General features: G+C 41.7%; 1 protein-coding gene across 2 annotated transcripts in view; it reads left to right on the top strand.

The window, feature by feature from the left end:
• gtf2ird1 (GTF2I repeat domain containing 1) overlaps positions 1 to 17,175 on the top strand; it is a 43,182-nt gene that overhangs the window by 8,658 nt on the left and 17,349 nt on the right. For both annotated transcript variants that reach the window (XM_004551155.4, XM_004551154.4), the window contains exons 2-10: positions 3,901 to 4,030; positions 5,457 to 5,598; positions 7,326 to 7,502; positions 7,640 to 7,823; positions 10,218 to 10,534; positions 11,962 to 12,057; positions 12,998 to 13,081; positions 13,898 to 14,081; positions 17,008 to 17,033. In XM_004551155.4, the coding sequence (XP_004551212.1) occupies positions 3,905 to 4,030; positions 5,457 to 5,598; positions 7,326 to 7,502; positions 7,640 to 7,823; positions 10,218 to 10,534; positions 11,962 to 12,057; positions 12,998 to 13,081; positions 13,898 to 14,081; positions 17,008 to 17,033 (1,336 nt within the window). In that variant the 5' untranslated portion in view covers positions 3,901 to 3,904. The remainder of the gene's footprint in view (positions 1 to 3,900; positions 4,031 to 5,456; positions 5,599 to 7,325; positions 7,503 to 7,639; positions 7,824 to 10,217; positions 10,535 to 11,961; positions 12,058 to 12,997; positions 13,082 to 13,897; positions 14,082 to 17,007; positions 17,034 to 17,175) is intronic.

The following is a 17,175-nucleotide window of genomic DNA, read 5'->3' as shown; positions in this document are numbered from 1 at the left end:
GGAGGTGTGAAGGCTGCCTGATGGCTCGTCAAAACGGCAGTAGAAGTCGTTAAGGGTGTTGGCTAAGAGCAAGTCATCAGTGGAGTGGGGGGTTTTAGGCTTGTAGTTTTAGATTAGATTAGATTAGATAGAACTTTATTAATCCCTCGGGTGGGTTCCTCTGGGAAATTCGATTTCCAAAAAAGCACAGCACCGACAGAAGTTACAGAGTTATACACACACACATATATATAAATACAGAGACAAATATAAATAAAATATACAAAGGGGATAAATAGAATAAATAGGAATAAAAAATAAAAATACAAGTGAATTGCACATTTCAAGTATTGAGTCTATTGCACCGTTGACTATTTACAAAAGTATTGCACAAAAGGTATTGCACAGTGAGGTGAAGAGGCACTACAGCTTAGTTGTTCCCCCCTCCTTTGTCCTCCTGTTTCCCCTCCCTCTCCCCTCTAGAGAGGAGTTAAACAGTCTGATGGCGTGTGGGACAAAGGAGTTTTTAAGTCTGTTGGTTCTTGTCTTGGGGAGAAGCAACCTGTCACTGAACAGACTCTTCTGATTGTTTATGGCCGTGTGCAGAGGATGCCCAGCATTGTTCATAATGTCCAGCAGTTTCTTTAATGTCCTTTTCTCTGCCACTGTCACCAGAGTGTCCAGCTTCATGCCGACCACAGAGCTAGCCCTCCTGATCAGTTTCTCCAGCCTGGATGAGTCCTTCTTTGCTGTGCTGCTCCCCCAGCACACCACAGCATAGAAAAGTATTCCAGCAACCACCGACTGGTAAAACATCCTCAGGAGCTTCCTGCAGATGTTAAAAGACCTCAGCCTCCTGAGGAAGTACAGTCGGCTTTGGGCTTTTTTATACAGGTGCTCTGTGTTGCATGACCAGTCCAGTTTATTGTCCACCCACAGCCCGAGGTACTTGTACTTGTTGACCACCTCCACCTCCTCCCCCTCTATCTGAACCGGCAGTGGACCTTCTCTGGACCTCCCGAAGTCCACAACCAGTTCCTTAGTCTTTGAGGTGTTGAGTTGCAGGTGGTTTGTGTGACTCCATGCGACAAAGTTCCTCACCAGACTTCTGTACTCCTCTTCCTGATCATCCCAGATACACCCCATGATGGCTGTGTCGTCTGCAAACTTCTGAATGTGGCATAATTCAGAGTTGTAGCAGAAGTCAGAGGTGTACAGGGTGAAGAGAAGAGGGGACAGCACAGTTCCCTGTGGTGCTCCTGTGCTGCTGACCACAGTGTCAGACGTGATGTCCTTCAGCCTGACGTACTGTGGTCTGTCGGTGAGGTAGTCGGAGATCCAGGCCACCAGGCAGGGGTCCACCTCCATCCTGTTCAGTTTTTCCTGAAGCATACAGGGCCGGATGGTATTAAAGGCACTGGAAAAGTCAAGAAACAGGATCCTGACCGTGCCTTTTCCCCCATCCAGGTGTGAGTGGGCTCTGTGTAGGAGGTACAGGATGGCATCCTCCACTCTGACACCCGCCTTGTATGCAAACTGTAGTGGGTCCTGGGCATGTTGTACCTGTGGTCGGAGGAGGTTGAGGAAGAGCCGCTCTAGAGTCTTCATAAGATGTGACGTCAGTGCCACCGGTCGGAAGTCATTCAGCTCATTGGGCCGGTTCTTTTTGGGGACCGGGACGATGCAGGATGTCTTCCATAGGGCGGGCACTCTCCCCAGTCGCAGTTTGTGATATTCCTAAAACCTTTCCACACAGAGGCCGAGTCATTCTCTGAGATCTGCTGCTGCATCTTCTCAGAGTGCTGATGTTTAGCAATGTCCACTTCTTTAGTGAACCTGTACTTGGCCTCTCTGTAGCAGTCCCTGTCTCCGCTTCTGAACGCCTTTCTCTTTTCCAGCCACAGCTTTTTGAGTTTAGGAGTAAACCAGGGTTTGTCATTGTTATAACTCACCCTGGTGCGTGATGGCACAATGCTGTCCTCACAGAAGTGGATATAGGAGGTGACACTGTCCGTAAACTCGTCCAAGCTGTTAGAAGCAGCCTTCATTGTGTCCCAGTCTGTAGACTCCAAACACGTGCGAAGCTCCTCCACAGCCTCGTTGCTCCACAGTTTTTTAGTCCTCACGACAGGTTTGGAGAGCTTCAGCCTCTGTCTGTACACGGGGATTAGGTATATCAACTCATATCAAGGCAAGGCAAGGCAAGGCAAGTTTATTTGTATAGCACAATTCAACAACAAGGTGATTCAAAGTGCTTTACAGAGACATTAGAAACAAGAACAAATAAAAAGCATGATTTAAAATTGATTAAAACAAGCAAATAAACTAACTAACTAATTAACAAACAAACAAACAAACAAACAACAGTATATAAAATCAAAACATAAAATCAGAACAGTAGATAAAATCAGTAGTTAAATGTAAGTTTTGAAATTTAAGCTTAAAGTGTGGATTTGGTGCTTTATTCAAATGCAGCTGAGAACAGGTGAGTCTTCAACCTGGATTTAAATAAACTGAGTGTTTCAGCTGATCTGAGGCTTTCTGGGAGTTTGTTCCAGATATAAGGAGCATAAAAGCTGAATGCAGCTTCTCCGTGTCTGGTTCTGACTCTGGGAACTGATAAAAGACCGGATCCAGATGACCTGAGGGATCTGGATGGTTCATACTGGGTCAGGAGGTCATTGATGTATTTTGGTCCTAAACCATTCAGAGCTTTATAGGCCAGCATCAGAACTTTAAAGTCTATCCTCTGACGGACAGGCAACTCATATCATACTCATATCAACATGCAGCAGACTCTCATTGTAACGTCTTCTGGAGTTCATGAGGTTAAGAATTGAGGCTGTACTCACTATGCTGTATTAACGGAATGGATTGAATGGATTTGATTGATATCGGTGCCACTGTCAGTTCAGTTTGTGGGTTTGAGTCTTTCTCAGTTCACTTACTCTGGTCTCTTTTTTAAAAAGAGTAGTCCTAAACAGGTTTTTCAATGTCAGCACGACTGTTTTTTTTTTTAAGTCTCTGTGCCTAAACACAATGTACAAACAAAAGATTTGCAGGTGACTCAGGTGTGCCAAAGCTCCCATGCTGTGAATTTACGTCATTATCTTGTAGTGCACATGAAACCAGTATTGAAAAGGATTTAATAAGCTTGGAGGCACTCAGTTGGACAATTTGGAAAATCTGTAACCAGGATAATTCTCCTGGCACTCATGTTCCACAGAGGATGAATCCCAATCCCCCCCTCTGAAGTTCATACTCCTTTAGTGAAGCTGAATTGTGCAAGTTGCATCTGGCAGATGGGAACGGTGGAGCAGCATGATGACTTTGGCATGGATCTACGATTGCTTCTTTGCTCTGTAGACCCCCCCCTGGGGCCCCTAAGAGAGGTGATATTAGAAAGAAAGTAGAGGGGTGGGTGGATGGGGCATGGAGAATGAGAACAAACAGGCGTGCATGGCAGGAATCCATTTATAGGCATATAACAGGAAAAGAAGCGTCTAAGTTGTGGTCCTGCTTCTATACATCAGTTAAAGCGGTTTCCAGTAAGTTTCTCTTCTGCTTTTTGTTTTGTGATAATGTTAGCATGCTGGCACATTAAAGATGGTAAATATATCTGCTCAGCAATCACTTTAAAAGTCCCAGTCCAGCCTAATGAGGCCTGTAGACTCGTATTTGTGTGAAACAGGTGAAGGAAACCCTCCCTCCCTTCTGAATTAATTATTCACCTTTCAGAGCTCAGCGTTCTGAATAAAAGCTTATATTTGCTTAAAGTCAAACCACATGATGTCAGCAGAACCTGCTTTGAATGCAGGTCACTGCAGCATGTGTACAGGAATGCATCCTCAGACACATGCAGGGTTTGTCTGTGTCGCTCTGTGGCTGCCTGTCTAAACTGTGTTCATCCGGTCCCCGCAGAGGCATGGCTCAGATCAGGAAGCTGGCATGCGACGGCATCAGGACGAACTCCCGCGGCGAGCCACAGGTCCCGCTGGTGTCAGCGAGACAGGAGATCCTCACCAGCCTGGTGTCTGCCCTCGACTCAGTGGTACGTTCATAATCAAGGGTCATACAGCGTTATTTCCTGTTGGAGATTTTGACATGTGGGGCCAAAATGACATTTTTTTCCTAAACATTTCATGAAATCCACCTTAAAAGTGTTACTATAGTTTTTACTTTTTCTGTTTATGTGAGCATGCATTGAATATAAGGGAGGAATAGTGTATTTTGCTTAATTCCAAGAAAATAAGGACGCAGTTCTTCTAGTAATATCAAGATTGTTAATAATTTTTGTTAACGTGTTTCAAGTAAAAGCCAGTAAATGATTCCTATATGGAGGAAGTCTTGCTCCATACTAAGAAATGCAAGCTTATGAGAAACAGCAAAGTCATTGTCTCTGCAAATTAAATAACTTCATTGGTCTAATTTAACTGTGTATATAGTTTGGGGGAGGGGGGTCACCAGGCGTGTTGTCCACTTACAGAAGTCCTGCGTTTATTCCTGGATTCATTTTGGCTAATAAATAAACCGCCATGCGTTGACTCTTACAGTTTTGATCAGAAGTAGTCATACACTTTTAAACTCTAAATTCGACAACTTCATGGTCAACTGAAATTTGCAGCTGCAAACCTGGACGAGCCAAATCCCCTCTGGAGAAGTTTTATGGTTATACGAGACAATAATTTAGCTATTTAGTTGCAGTACAAGAGTTATAGTTGGAGGACCAAAGGTTAGGCTTTCAAACTTAAGGAAGGTCGGTGTCAAGTATGGAGGTGGTAGAATCATGCTCTGGGGCTGTTTTGCTGCCAGTGGTAGTGGATGGAATAATGAATAATGAATGAATGAGGCAGAGTGCTTCCAAATTCTATAACCTAACCTCAAATCAACAGCCAGATGGTTAAAACTTGGACACAACTGGGTGTTCCAACAGGACAATGATCCCAAACACGCACTGAAGCTGGCTTAATATTCGGCTTTTGAAATGGGCTTCCCAAAGGCCCGACCTCAACCTTATTTCAAATTAGAAGAGTATGCTTAAAAGCCATTCATGTGCCAGGAACCTGACCCGGTCAAATATCCAGCCAGAATTATGCCAGAAGCTTACTGACTGGAACCAAAAGCATCTGGTCAAAGTACAACTTGTAAGGACGTGTGTTTGTGTAATTTGAGCCTCTATGTGTCCTTTAAACCACATGTGGATTAGAGAAAATCTAAAAAAGGAAACAACTCAGTTCTTGTTTTTGAATGTCATTAGAGATGCATGTTGTACAATTATTGTACTCTGAATAAAGAACAGTTCAAGGAAACCCTTAAAAGCCAAAAATTACAAAGATTCATGCCCAACATGGAAGTGTACGTGAAGTTCTTCACCACAACTGGAAGTCGTCACTGACATTTTCATTTTGTTTGCTTAAGCCATCAGTTTACAAAGTGTTTCGGTCCTTTGTAAACCTAAAAGCTTCCTTGTTTTGCAGTGCATGGCGATGTCTAAACTAAACGCCGAGGTGGCGTGCGTCACCGTGCACGAGGACAGCGTGATCGCCGTCGGCACAGAAAAGGGGAGAGTGTTCCTCAACTCCAGGAGGGAAATCCAAACAGACTTCTACAAGTTTTGCCGTAAGCACTGCTCTGAACATCGTTTCCCATAATTCATTCAGTCTTAGTAGAACATCGATCACTCTCATTACAGCCGCAGCTGTGAGGTCGTTACTTAAAATACGCTTGTGTCACTTGTGTCCCCGAAGAAATCTTCGTTTTGTGCTTGCACAGATGCAGATTATCTGAGCTTTAATAATCACGGCAGCTTACCTCAACATCAAATGATGTCGCCATGAAATAAATCACCAAAGCAGATGCAGAGCCACATTTCCCCCCCTTTTTATCCCAAATAACAATACATCAGCAAAGTGTCTCATCATATCTTATTTAGCAAAGCCATTTGATGAATTATGTTTACAAATTTACTGACAGTACTTTATAGCACTCCTTTTAAAAACCCACCGTGCATTTGTAGGAGGAGGAGATAAATTAATATTCCCTTTTTCTATTAGAACTGAGCAAAGTAATGGAGCGGACAAACACTTTCATAACAGTTCTGACTCACACCACAGGTTGTTTACAACAGCAATTTGGCCAGTAAACGATACTTTGTTTGTTTTGTTTTTTTGCTATAATTTATCACTTCCTTTTGTGCCGATGCTACAAATAATGTTTTTTAAAAATCCAACTTTTCACTTAGCCAGCACAAGATTCATGTGACTCAAGAGACCCTAACCCACAGACATATATTATTGTCATATTTTTTGGCTGGAAGACCAATATTATCTTGGTTTTTTGTTATATTTGGTTTTTTGTGTATATTTATTGTTGATTTTGTGTCTCTTCGCATCTCTTACTCCTTCCTTTTACTCTCATTTCCATTAGCTATGCTAGCATCCAAGGTTGTAAGTTGAATATATTTTAGAAGTTGGCATTGGTCCATTTAGCCCCCTTTGTTCACCTTACTTGAGAGGTAAGGTGAAGCAACAGATAATACACTCAGTTCGCAGTATATCCTCCCCCGTAACCATGGACAGTTTAAAAGATGGACGTAGAGTCCAGGTCTGAAAAGTCAAGCAGTGGACAGCTGCCTTTGGCTGAGCCACGTTCTGTGGAAGGTTTCTTCCTATTGAAAAGCAGTTTTTCCTTCTCACTGTCGCCCACTGCTCATATTGTATGATTGTTGGGGGTTTCTCTTTATTAATGTAGGGTCTTTACCTGACAACATAAAGCACCTCGAGGTGATTTGTGTTGTGATTTGGCACATACTGAATATTAAACTGAATATTTGAATGCTTTCATGGTCAGATCTATCCCCGTCTTGTCAAGATGGCGACTGCTAAAAACGCTACAGGCTTCGCAACAGGACATCAGAGCCCACTGGGTGATGTCACGCTAGCCCCGTCCTTCTTTTATACTGTCTATGCCCGTAACACCAGTTCATCAAGTTTAATTTTCATCAGGCATCTGTTACTGAGAACATTGGCTCAACTTTGCTTTGATTTATTTAAGACTCAAACTGAACGGCTTAATGTTCCCCGCTTTATTGGAGATTATTTTCATTCATCTAGGCACATTGTTGGAAAAACAAGTCATTCGTTTTATATGACACTATTTTTCAAAAGGTGACATAGTCATTAGTTTTAGGAACCAGACTCTCAGTCATTTGTTTTTTGTTTTGTTTTGTTTTTAACCTTCAAAGACAAATGAATGACTTTGTTGGGGTAAAGAGTTTACTTAATCCTAAATCATACTGTAGCTCATTTGGACATTTTTAAAGTCATTTCTCTTTTATTTGGGGTCAGGGGTGCCATGCCTGCAAAATCTGACTGCAGCAAATTCCCATACCAAAGACCAGGAGGGCGATCTCAGCAAACTGAGTAAGGATGCTGAACATGGGAAACCGAGAGCTCCATCAGATGCCCAGTCCAACATCTTTGTTCTGAGGAAGATGGTGGAGGAGGTCTTCACTGTGCTCTACAGTGAGTAGTCCCTTTTTTAAACCAGATTTTTTCATAAAGCAGTGCCGAAGCAATCCATGTTTGGAGCATAGGGAGCCACTTTTATATAGTTTCTTGGAAGTCAGGTAGCAAAACTCAGTGCGTCATGCGGTATGCAGGTGAGGCTGTGGGAAAGAGCAGCCTGGTCCCTGTGCCTTATGAGTGGATCCAGAAGGACCCCGGCTGCGTGGTGGCTCATGGTTTGCCTGAGGGAGTCGCCCTGAAGAAGCCCTCTGAGTATGACACCAAGACACTGATGAAGATCCTGGAGCAGAGCCATCGCATCCACTTCACCGTGAAAAGGTGAGTCTGCAAAGTGAGAGACTGTGAATGGTTGGATCGCATTCTGAAAGCAGTTGTTGCATTTCTGATAACTCCAATGTGAAGATGAACTTGTGTTAGTTGCCCTGATATGTTTTCTTGTGCAGTTTTTAATTGGAAGTGAACAGACTTTGGTGCATCCGTCGTAGATAGAGTTTTAAAAGATACAATTAATTTACGTGGAAATACTGGATGTATTTGTGTACAAACTTAGTAAATGGAGGTGCACGCATGTTGGAGTTTATAAAGAAGAATAAATATGGAGCTATAATCAGCTGCCTCACCAGTAAGTCTCCATGTCCACCGTGTCGGACTGTAGCGTGCAGTTGGTGCTCATTCTTCCAGCTCTACGTAGCGACATCAGCTTTGAATGATCCTCAAGCTGAGAGTGGCTCTACAGAGCAGAAGCACTATCATCACCAGCTCCACTCCAGTTGGTGTGGATGTCCGACCAAGGGACGAGAGACTGCTGAATATCATAAACAAGAACAGCAGCTTGACTGGCCTTCCTATAGCAATCAAACAGAATAAAAAATTAAATGGCTACAAAAAAGAAACATTTAAGGCGTGTTTTAGTCGTCTACCTTTAATCTACTTGGTCAGCTGCTTCTAAAAAATGATATTTTAATGTGTTTCATTGCTTTTCATGGGTGACAAAATGTTGCACATAGCACAAATACAGCTCTAATTGTCGCTATGCTTGTGTAGGTGGATAAAGTCCAGCTGAAATATGTTCTAAATAAAGTTAAATGTACACAGATTTTTGTCATTTGGAGAGATGCATGTAAACTACAACATGTGCTTATCCAAAAACAGCTATGCTGTTTTGTCCTTAGCCTTAGATGTGGTGCAGATGTTCTGCTTTTGGTTTCAGCCACATAAATAATTAACGATAGCAGGCACATAATTGTTAGCAGTGTCTGAAATATATTAGAGACGCGCCTTTCAAGTAGACAGAATATTGAATTTGGTGGTGGTGGCTGTTCGGCCAGTCTTTAAAGACTGCTCTCAACCCAAAACTGCTCTCAAATGACTGTGCATAGTTGTGGCAGACTTGTGAGCTTTACAAGTGCAGTTTGTACATATTATTTAGAGGAGATCCACACAGTCCTGACCGCTGCAGTCGTCTTTAGCTTTGCATGTTTCTCCTGTTTGCATGTTTTTCTCATGTTTTGCCAGCTAATACTTTGTAGTGCATACTTCTGTTTTTGCTGTTTTGTCGTGGTCCACTAACAGCAGTAGTAGCGTGTTACATCCTACCAGACATCTAGTTGCATAAACTGTTCATGTTTCACTAAAACAGCTGTCAGCGCTTGCTCCCCAGTGAACAGCTTATATTGCAAATGCTGTATAGTGGGTGGGTAAACAAGTGGACTGTTTGAACACAGGCCCTGTAACTCCACAGAGGCTTAATCTGATGCCGTTTTTCCCTGAATTCACTGCTTAGCACATATTTATGTGGCATGAAAGCAATGATTTGTGCCCCTGCCCTGTTAGTGGGCGTGTTGAACTGTGTAGCCAGCTCTACAGTAATCTCCGCTGAGCTGGATACCTGTCCCCATGACAACAGTTGCTCTGTAGCACTCTGTAACAGGGTAGTATGAACTCTGAATATCAGCTAAAGTACTTGGCAAGAGTTCAGACTGAGAACAGTGCTGTATTACAATAATGAAAGTGGCTGTGTTATTAATCAAACACTGTATAATCCAAGAAATCCACTTTGAGTAATAGATCCATTAATTTAAAGGCTTAACAGACACCAAAACTCTGCACAGCATTTATTGCGCCACGAGAAAGGATTTTTTAAAAACTTGGAAAGTCAAAACGGCAGAAATGATTTCACTCGTGGTTTGTGAGTGTTTGTGGAAGAAGAAGCACTGGTGCTGGAGCAGGCCAGGATCAGCAGTCACAAGACTGAGGACCACATTCTTTTTTAGCTCAGTCTCATTTATTCATTAAGACTTTATTTGATCAAGCAGCTGCAAAAAATGATTTTATTAGGACGTATTAAAATTTGCAACATGACAGTTGTTTCAGACTCTGTTCTGTGTGTAATAAAGCTAACTGTCACATGTTTGCCCAAAACAAATTGGGGAATTTCCTCTCTCTACTGCTGTATAATGAAGCTGAATATGAACATGCAGCACTGTGAGACTGTGCAGAATTTAATTGGAGTTTTGGGCCTGTTTGAAAAGCAAAGGGCTGGAGGCAGCAAGTAAAGAGACCAAATGATGTTATTAAATGCCTATTATTTAATTCTTTTTGGTATCAAGGATGTTCTAACCAATCAGGCAGCAAATCATAACATAATAGTCTCATGTTTGTAGCCCTACAAGTTATTTCCCTTTTTGATTTTGTTGTTGTCTTTGTGAACAGGCAACCGGAAGATTTGTCTCGAGAAACCAAGTCTAGCACTGATGTCAATCACAACGCTTCCACTGCGGTCATGACGCAAAGCAGCCACGGCCCAGCGAAGACAACCGCGCAAGCAGTCACGTCGTCAAGTCCCGCCACTTCCAGCAACTCTGTTCTGTCAAACTTCCTGTACGGCATGCCCATGTCCTCCAAACCCCACCCAGACGGCAAGCTGGATTTCAAACCCATGTCTCTCCTCAACCTGGGCAAGGACAGGCTGGCCAACTGGACACCTGGGTCAGAGAAGAGCACATCTGTGAAAGACAGTGCTAACACTGGTAAGCTAACATACAACATGTGTAAAGGTGGATTTCAGCAATGGAATAGGGGCGAGGTGAGTTGTTATGTCAGAGTCTCGGGGTTAATAGTATATCCAGCTAGGGGGGACGTGTTGCTGGCCGTGCCTGCTAGTTGGAAGCAGCAACTAGAGACAGTGCTGGCTTCCAACCTACTGAACACAGCTGTTTTCTGGTCTTTGCATCACTAAAGAAAGCACCTATAGGTCTTTGTTTTCTTTTATGGACATTACCTCAAACAGTGCAGATGAGGAGGGCACAGAGTAAGAAAGGAAGAGACTGTGGTTCATTTACAAAAATAAAAGATGCCACATGCAGAATAAGCACTTTTCTTGCTTCTGAAATGGTGATTTATAGCCGTGTTTTTAACAGATGTTTATGATGTTTTGTGAAAGATGTCTGTGAAGCTGATTATTCATAGTTTAACAGTTAACTGTCCCCACCGACTTCTCTACATTCGGACCTTCGGCTGGTGCTGGCACTACTAACTAGGAGTGTAACAGTCCTCCTAAACCATTCAAAGAAAATCATTTTGCTGCAGCTCTGATCACTTGATCATAATTAGATCATAAACAAAAATCAGCTGCAGTATTGTGATGCATGTCCAGTTCACTTGTTACCTGATGAGCCACAGTCAACAAGCTGATTTGACACATGTGTGCCACACATTTAAGAATGGGATGAAGGGCTTCAAATTGCTCTTTATTTCACATGCAGTGTTTGTAGGGAAATGTTTAACCACATTCATTAGATTGGGCCCAACTGTTTCATGCCCTTGTGTTTTCCCCCTCCCTTCTGAATGACCGTCACTAGTTACTATAAAACACCGAAAACTTGAATTCAAGAAGAGTAAGAGCTATTATATGAATGTAGTATAAAAGTAAGATCCAGATGATGATCCTAATGTTAACAATACACAGTAAAAGCTCTAGGTAAGTATTTTCTCCTGTGCCTCAGGTCTGAATAGAAGAGTTAGATCTGCAGTTAAAGACCATTGCCGTTTGGTATTTCACTCAAGCACTACTTTTCCTTGTTATACTCGCATCTTAGAGGAATCATTTCATTCATAGCCCTCGGTATTCAGTATGTTCACTTAGGTTTGAAATGTCAGTAGTTTTCTCATAAATGTAGACAAATATTACAAAACACAGTTTAGGTTTTACTCTCAGTCATGTTAGTCATGTGTGCAGGCAACATGTACACCCAAAAATTAAGACAGGTTCAAATATTGGTGACCTTGACTTCAAGGTCAAGGTCAGGTTTTCTGAGACTAATTTGAGAAAGATCTCACCATAAGTGTATCTATTAGGAGGCTGAGGGGTATCACTGGTTATGTGCATCTTGGCAGTGAATATAAGCATGACAAGTTAACATTTCTGCCTGAAATGTGTTTATTTTTGCATTTTTAGATGAGACCACAAGGCTACCTGGTGAGCAGGGTCAGAGCCCTACTGGCATCCACATCTCAAAGAGGCTACTCTTCTCCATCGTGCATGAAAAATCAGGTACGTTTGAATTACCGAGACGATATAGGCATTTGGCTTCATTTTAAATGGCTGTGGTAATTGCTAGTGCTGATGGGTTTGAGATTTCTTCATTGATGCTATTTTGTACTTGACAGCTAAACAGAAGGATTTAAAGCTCATGTGAAATATTTCAGCTATACACATAGTCACAATATTACCCTTATATTTCCTCTCATTAAGGCTTCAAATTTGGATAAAAGGCTGTCACTGCGCTTCCCTCATATTATATCACAACTAGTTCTTAGCATCAAAGCTCCTTTTTTTGTGGCTGCAGCGTAATAGCAGTAATGGGTTTTACAGATTCATCGGATGAGTTGATTAAAGAGCTTTTTCTTCCATTTTCCAGTTTCCTAACTTATTCTTAGCGATTATATAAATACATATAGACATGAGAACTGTACATTGTCCAGCACTGAACTGAAGATGTTTTTGAGGTCGTTAGGAAACCATGACGACGCCGTAGTTTATCAAACGGTGATCACAGATGTGTCATTTTCAGGCTTAAAGCTCAACTCAGATTTTATTTTATTAATAACGAGGTTCAAAGTCCTCTTAAAATTATTCCTGTTACACTATATGTCATGACAGGTTTGGATTTTACTTAAATCTACAACCATAGAGGAGACTTTGCATGCTGTTATTATTGTTCCTGCCGGGATTTGGAGGCTGATATGTACAGTAGCCAAGCACTGTTTACTGAACTGAGGCTGACCTGTGCGAAAACTTAAACAAGAAGGGCTAAGCTATTGAGAATAATCCTTTAAGAAGATTGCACTGATTTACCAAGTTGTTGCTGAGTAAATGGAAAAGATTAATTTCAGATCCTTAGCACTACAGTCAGATAAAACACTTTGAGAGGCTAAAGCTGCAGTAAACTTTGATGTAAGGACCGCATTTCCTTCTCTCTGTTTTCGTACAGAAAAATGGGACGCGTTCATTCGGGAAACAGAAGACATCAACACGCTGAGAGAGTGCGTTCAGATCTTGTTCAACAGCAGATACGGTGAGGAGGTCCTCTTACTACACAAATGGCTAAAAAAACAGCTCAACGTGAAGACGTGTGCAGCAATGATGCATTAAAAGCATGTAAGGATGCTCGCAAGCAAACCAGCTGCAGGATCCTCGTGCTGTCTTTAATAGAGAAAAGCTACCAAATGCAAAAGTTCACCATTTGGAATCAAGTCAAGAACTTTTTATCTGCGTGACTTGAGATGATGGATCAGCGTTGCCTGCCCTAGACAGACACACACACACACACACACACACACACACACACACACACACACACACACACACACACACACACAGAGAGATTTATTTGACAGAGAGCAGAGATACGAAGATGAACTTGTGTGTATTTGCATGGTTCATCAAGGCAGTTTAAGAATTAGTCATGTCACCTCCAGTCCAATGATCCGTGTTTCTGGATGCAAATTTCCCACCCTTATGGGATTTTTCATCAGTTTGCTCTCAAATGTACGGATTTGTGTCCATGTAAACAAAAGGGTTGATTGATACTTTTTCTCTGCAGTTTTTTAATTTATCAGTGAGAGGATAATTATCATTGTCTCAATACAAGGAACGATAATTATAGTTTAAATATAAGGACTCACAAATATCAGCAGATTCCTGGAAATTGCTGAAATTATTGGAATGGACGTGTGAGAATATACAAAGAAGTGGAAACACTGTAGGGAAAAAATGACCACAACAAAGAGAGGTCCATCACCATAACCCCACTGGAGGCTGCTAGTGCTAATGAGTTAACTATATTTTGTAGATTTAAAATGTAAGAATTTTCTCTGTTTTCTACCTCCAGCTGAGGCATTGGGTCTAGATCACATGGTGCCTGTCCCCTACCGCAAAATAGCCTGCGATCCAGGGGCCGTGGAGATCATCGGCATCCCCGACCAGATCCCCTTCAAGAGACCGTGCACATACGGAGTCCCCAAGCTCAAACGCATCCTGGATGAGCGCCACGGAATCCGCTTTATAGTCAAACGGTAACAAATGCTTTAAGACAAGAACTGGTGAAAGTGCATGACATCATTTCTTGTACTCTCACTGTCAGAGTGTTGTAGTTAGAACAAAGAAGCACCTGGATGCATATTTTTTACAAATGTCTAATTTACTCACTGACCAGAGATCCATCCAGATTTACCCACTTGATGCTTAATTATCACCAAACTGCAGAACGGCGTCCCTACAGAAACTTTAATTTGGGAAAGATTTTTTTAAGAAGCAGCTACCAGCCACGCCAGCCTATACCATCTGTTTGTTAAATGTCTGTTTCCTTCAGCACACTACGTCCCGCTGAGTGGTAAACCATTTCCATTCATGTCCCAAATGACTTTCCCTTGCCAGCGCATTGCGCTAATGGCTGCTCTTCCATCCATTTGTTTGAGCTAATTTAAATGAGCCACCATGCCTTGTTTGAGATAACACATCTTTTAACGAATCCTGCAGGCAGCTCATTAGCCTTAATACAATTAGGAAAGATTGAAAATGTCATTAATTCAGATCAAATCACATTCCCATTGTCTGTGAGAGATGTTCCAGATGCAGGCAGCGATGTGCTTTTTTGGCATCTTCTCTGTTGTCAGTCTATGATCATTTTTATACAAACAGTAACTGTAACTGAAGTGTTGTGCTCATTTAGTTCTGCAGCCATGCTATTAATTATTCTCAGGTGATGTCCCGTGTAATAACCACCCGAGTTTCACTCGTCGCACGCTTCACTTTGTGAAAAGATGCTGAAAATATAAGAAATGTAAAATCCCGTCAGTTTTAGGTTAACAGGCTCACTAAACTGCTGACATTACTGAGAATAAGGTAGTCGTTATTAACTATTATTAAGTCTTTTTTTAAATACAAATAGTAGTCATACACACTTTTATATGGTCTATATCAGCGGTCCCCAACCTTTTTTTGCACCACGGACCAGTTTAATGTCAGACAATATTTTCACGGACCGGCCTTTGAGGTGTCGCAGATAAATACAACAAAATAAAATGATACGACCAAGAGAAAAGCTGTGGTATTTTGTAAATATAATAATAAACAGAAAGTCACTGTGTAATTGTGTAACTTCGTTAGCAGTGTCCTCCTGAAGTGCGTCAACAACATTGAGAGTAACATCCTCCTCTCTGCTCCTTAATGCTCTCTGGTCGCTATGGTAACGCGTAAATATTTCTTTCAAAGTAAGACACACAACTACAACACGGGAAAAGACCCTGAAAACCATACATTTCACACCCGAGCCTCATCTCTCGCGGCCCGGTACCAAACAACTCACGGACCGCCCCGGGGGTTGGGGACCGCTGGTCTATATGGTCATCAAGGCAGCTCTGTGTTTTTCTTCAAAGTGGACAGCCAATCAGAAAAAAGTTGGCTTAAAAAAGGTTATTTACAGAATTAGAGGCAGTAGATGAGCCTTCTCTCATCTCATCAAGTGTCTTCCTCGTGTTGAAAATGAAAATCGTAACACTGTGGTGAAGACCAAACTGTCTTCACTGCTAATGGGTTGGACTGAAGACGCGCGTCGTCTCGTTAGTGCTCCTTTTTTATTGTAGCATCAACTTCAGAATTTAAACCTGCCTCACACTTTATTAAATAATGTCTATAAATTCCCTTCAGCCTCAGTTTAACATGAACACCCTTAGATAGATTCATAGTTAAAAGAGCAGGCAACCATTCTGCCAGCCGTCAGACTTGATAATATTCACATAGACAAAAAGTGATCTGGGCTTCACTAAAACCACAAATTCTCTCACTAAAAATACTATAAAAAAGCTAAAAGTGCTATAATTAATAAATAGAGCTAAATTTAAAAAATGAATAAATAAATGATACGTATGTGCACAATTTGCTTTAGCTTATTCAGATTATTAATATCAGCTGGGACAAAGTTGTCTCTGTCCTGTGAGACCACTAACGTCCACCCAGAGTAAAGAAGCTCCGAATCCCCACATAAGGAGTGGGAGTCATTATTGAAATGGAGCCGGTCGTCCACCTGTCTGGTATACAGATACTTAAGGTTAAGCTGCGATTTACCGATCAGCTTCCCTGACCAGTTTCAGTTTGGATCAGTTTGTTCCGATCCTTCAAAGATGGGTTACCGTACTATGACGCAAAGGAATAGATCTGACTCAAGAAAAGATCTAAAAAATAAATGGATAGTGTCTCAATGGTCTTATCAGTGTAACAGGAGTACAGTTTCCATAAACAGAACAAATGTTGATGAGCCTTTTTTCTCTGCTTCACAGTTTGTACCAAAATTCAGTCTTGAATCAATAAAAGCCCCAAAATACAAAAGACTGCATATAGTCCACAGTTTGACCCTTATTGTTTGTGGCGTCAGGTGTGCTGGAATTTCTCCTCAAATCCACAATCACTTCTTCTGTTATGTTGAGCTGAAGGTAAGACTGTGCTCAACACCAGGTCCATGGGCGGTTTCCTTGCCAACAATGTCACACAAATACAAATACCATGATATGATGAAAAATACTCATAAATGTCTTTCTGGTGTCTAAGCTGTAATATTTTGCCCTATTAAGACCTTAGAACAACAGTGTAGTTTCTTAAGTTTGTAAGTAAATAAGACCTAAGATTATGATCACGCAGGAGAAGAACGCTTCACTGGCAGGCAGAGAGTGGCAGTATGTGCCAGAAGGAAGGGGAAGCAATCCAGGAGTATATCACAGTTAATCCACAGTTAATTTTAGTCAGAGGAATTCGGGGCTCACAAAAGGAACGACTCAGTTATGTTTGATTATGTTTGACTGATTGTTTAAAGAGCAGCTAATGTGCTAAAGCAGCCGTTAACAATGTTCCACTTCTGCAGTTTTTTGCAACTTGAGTTTTGTCCTGAGAGCTGAGGTGGTCTTTAAACAGACTCGCTCACAGCCTGTGTTTCTTTCTCTCTTCCAGAATGTTTGATGAGAGGATCTTTACCGGTAAGAATGTGATTGATTCTGTTTGTTTCTTTCCCCTTTCTTAGAAGAATAGAAGTTGGGGTCATGTCTCTAAAAATACTTAAAACAACAAGAACCTAAACATCAAATGTGCTTGTACTTTACTAGTGTATTTACCTGCTGC

The sequence above is a fragment of the Maylandia zebra genome, linkage group LG10, assembly GCF_041146795.1.
Source record: "Maylandia zebra isolate NMK-2024a linkage group LG10, Mzebra_GT3a, whole genome shotgun sequence".
NCBI classification, from domain to species: domain Eukaryota; kingdom Metazoa; phylum Chordata; class Actinopteri; order Cichliformes; family Cichlidae; genus Maylandia; species Maylandia zebra.
This window is presented reverse-complemented; position numbering and strand designations above follow the sequence as displayed.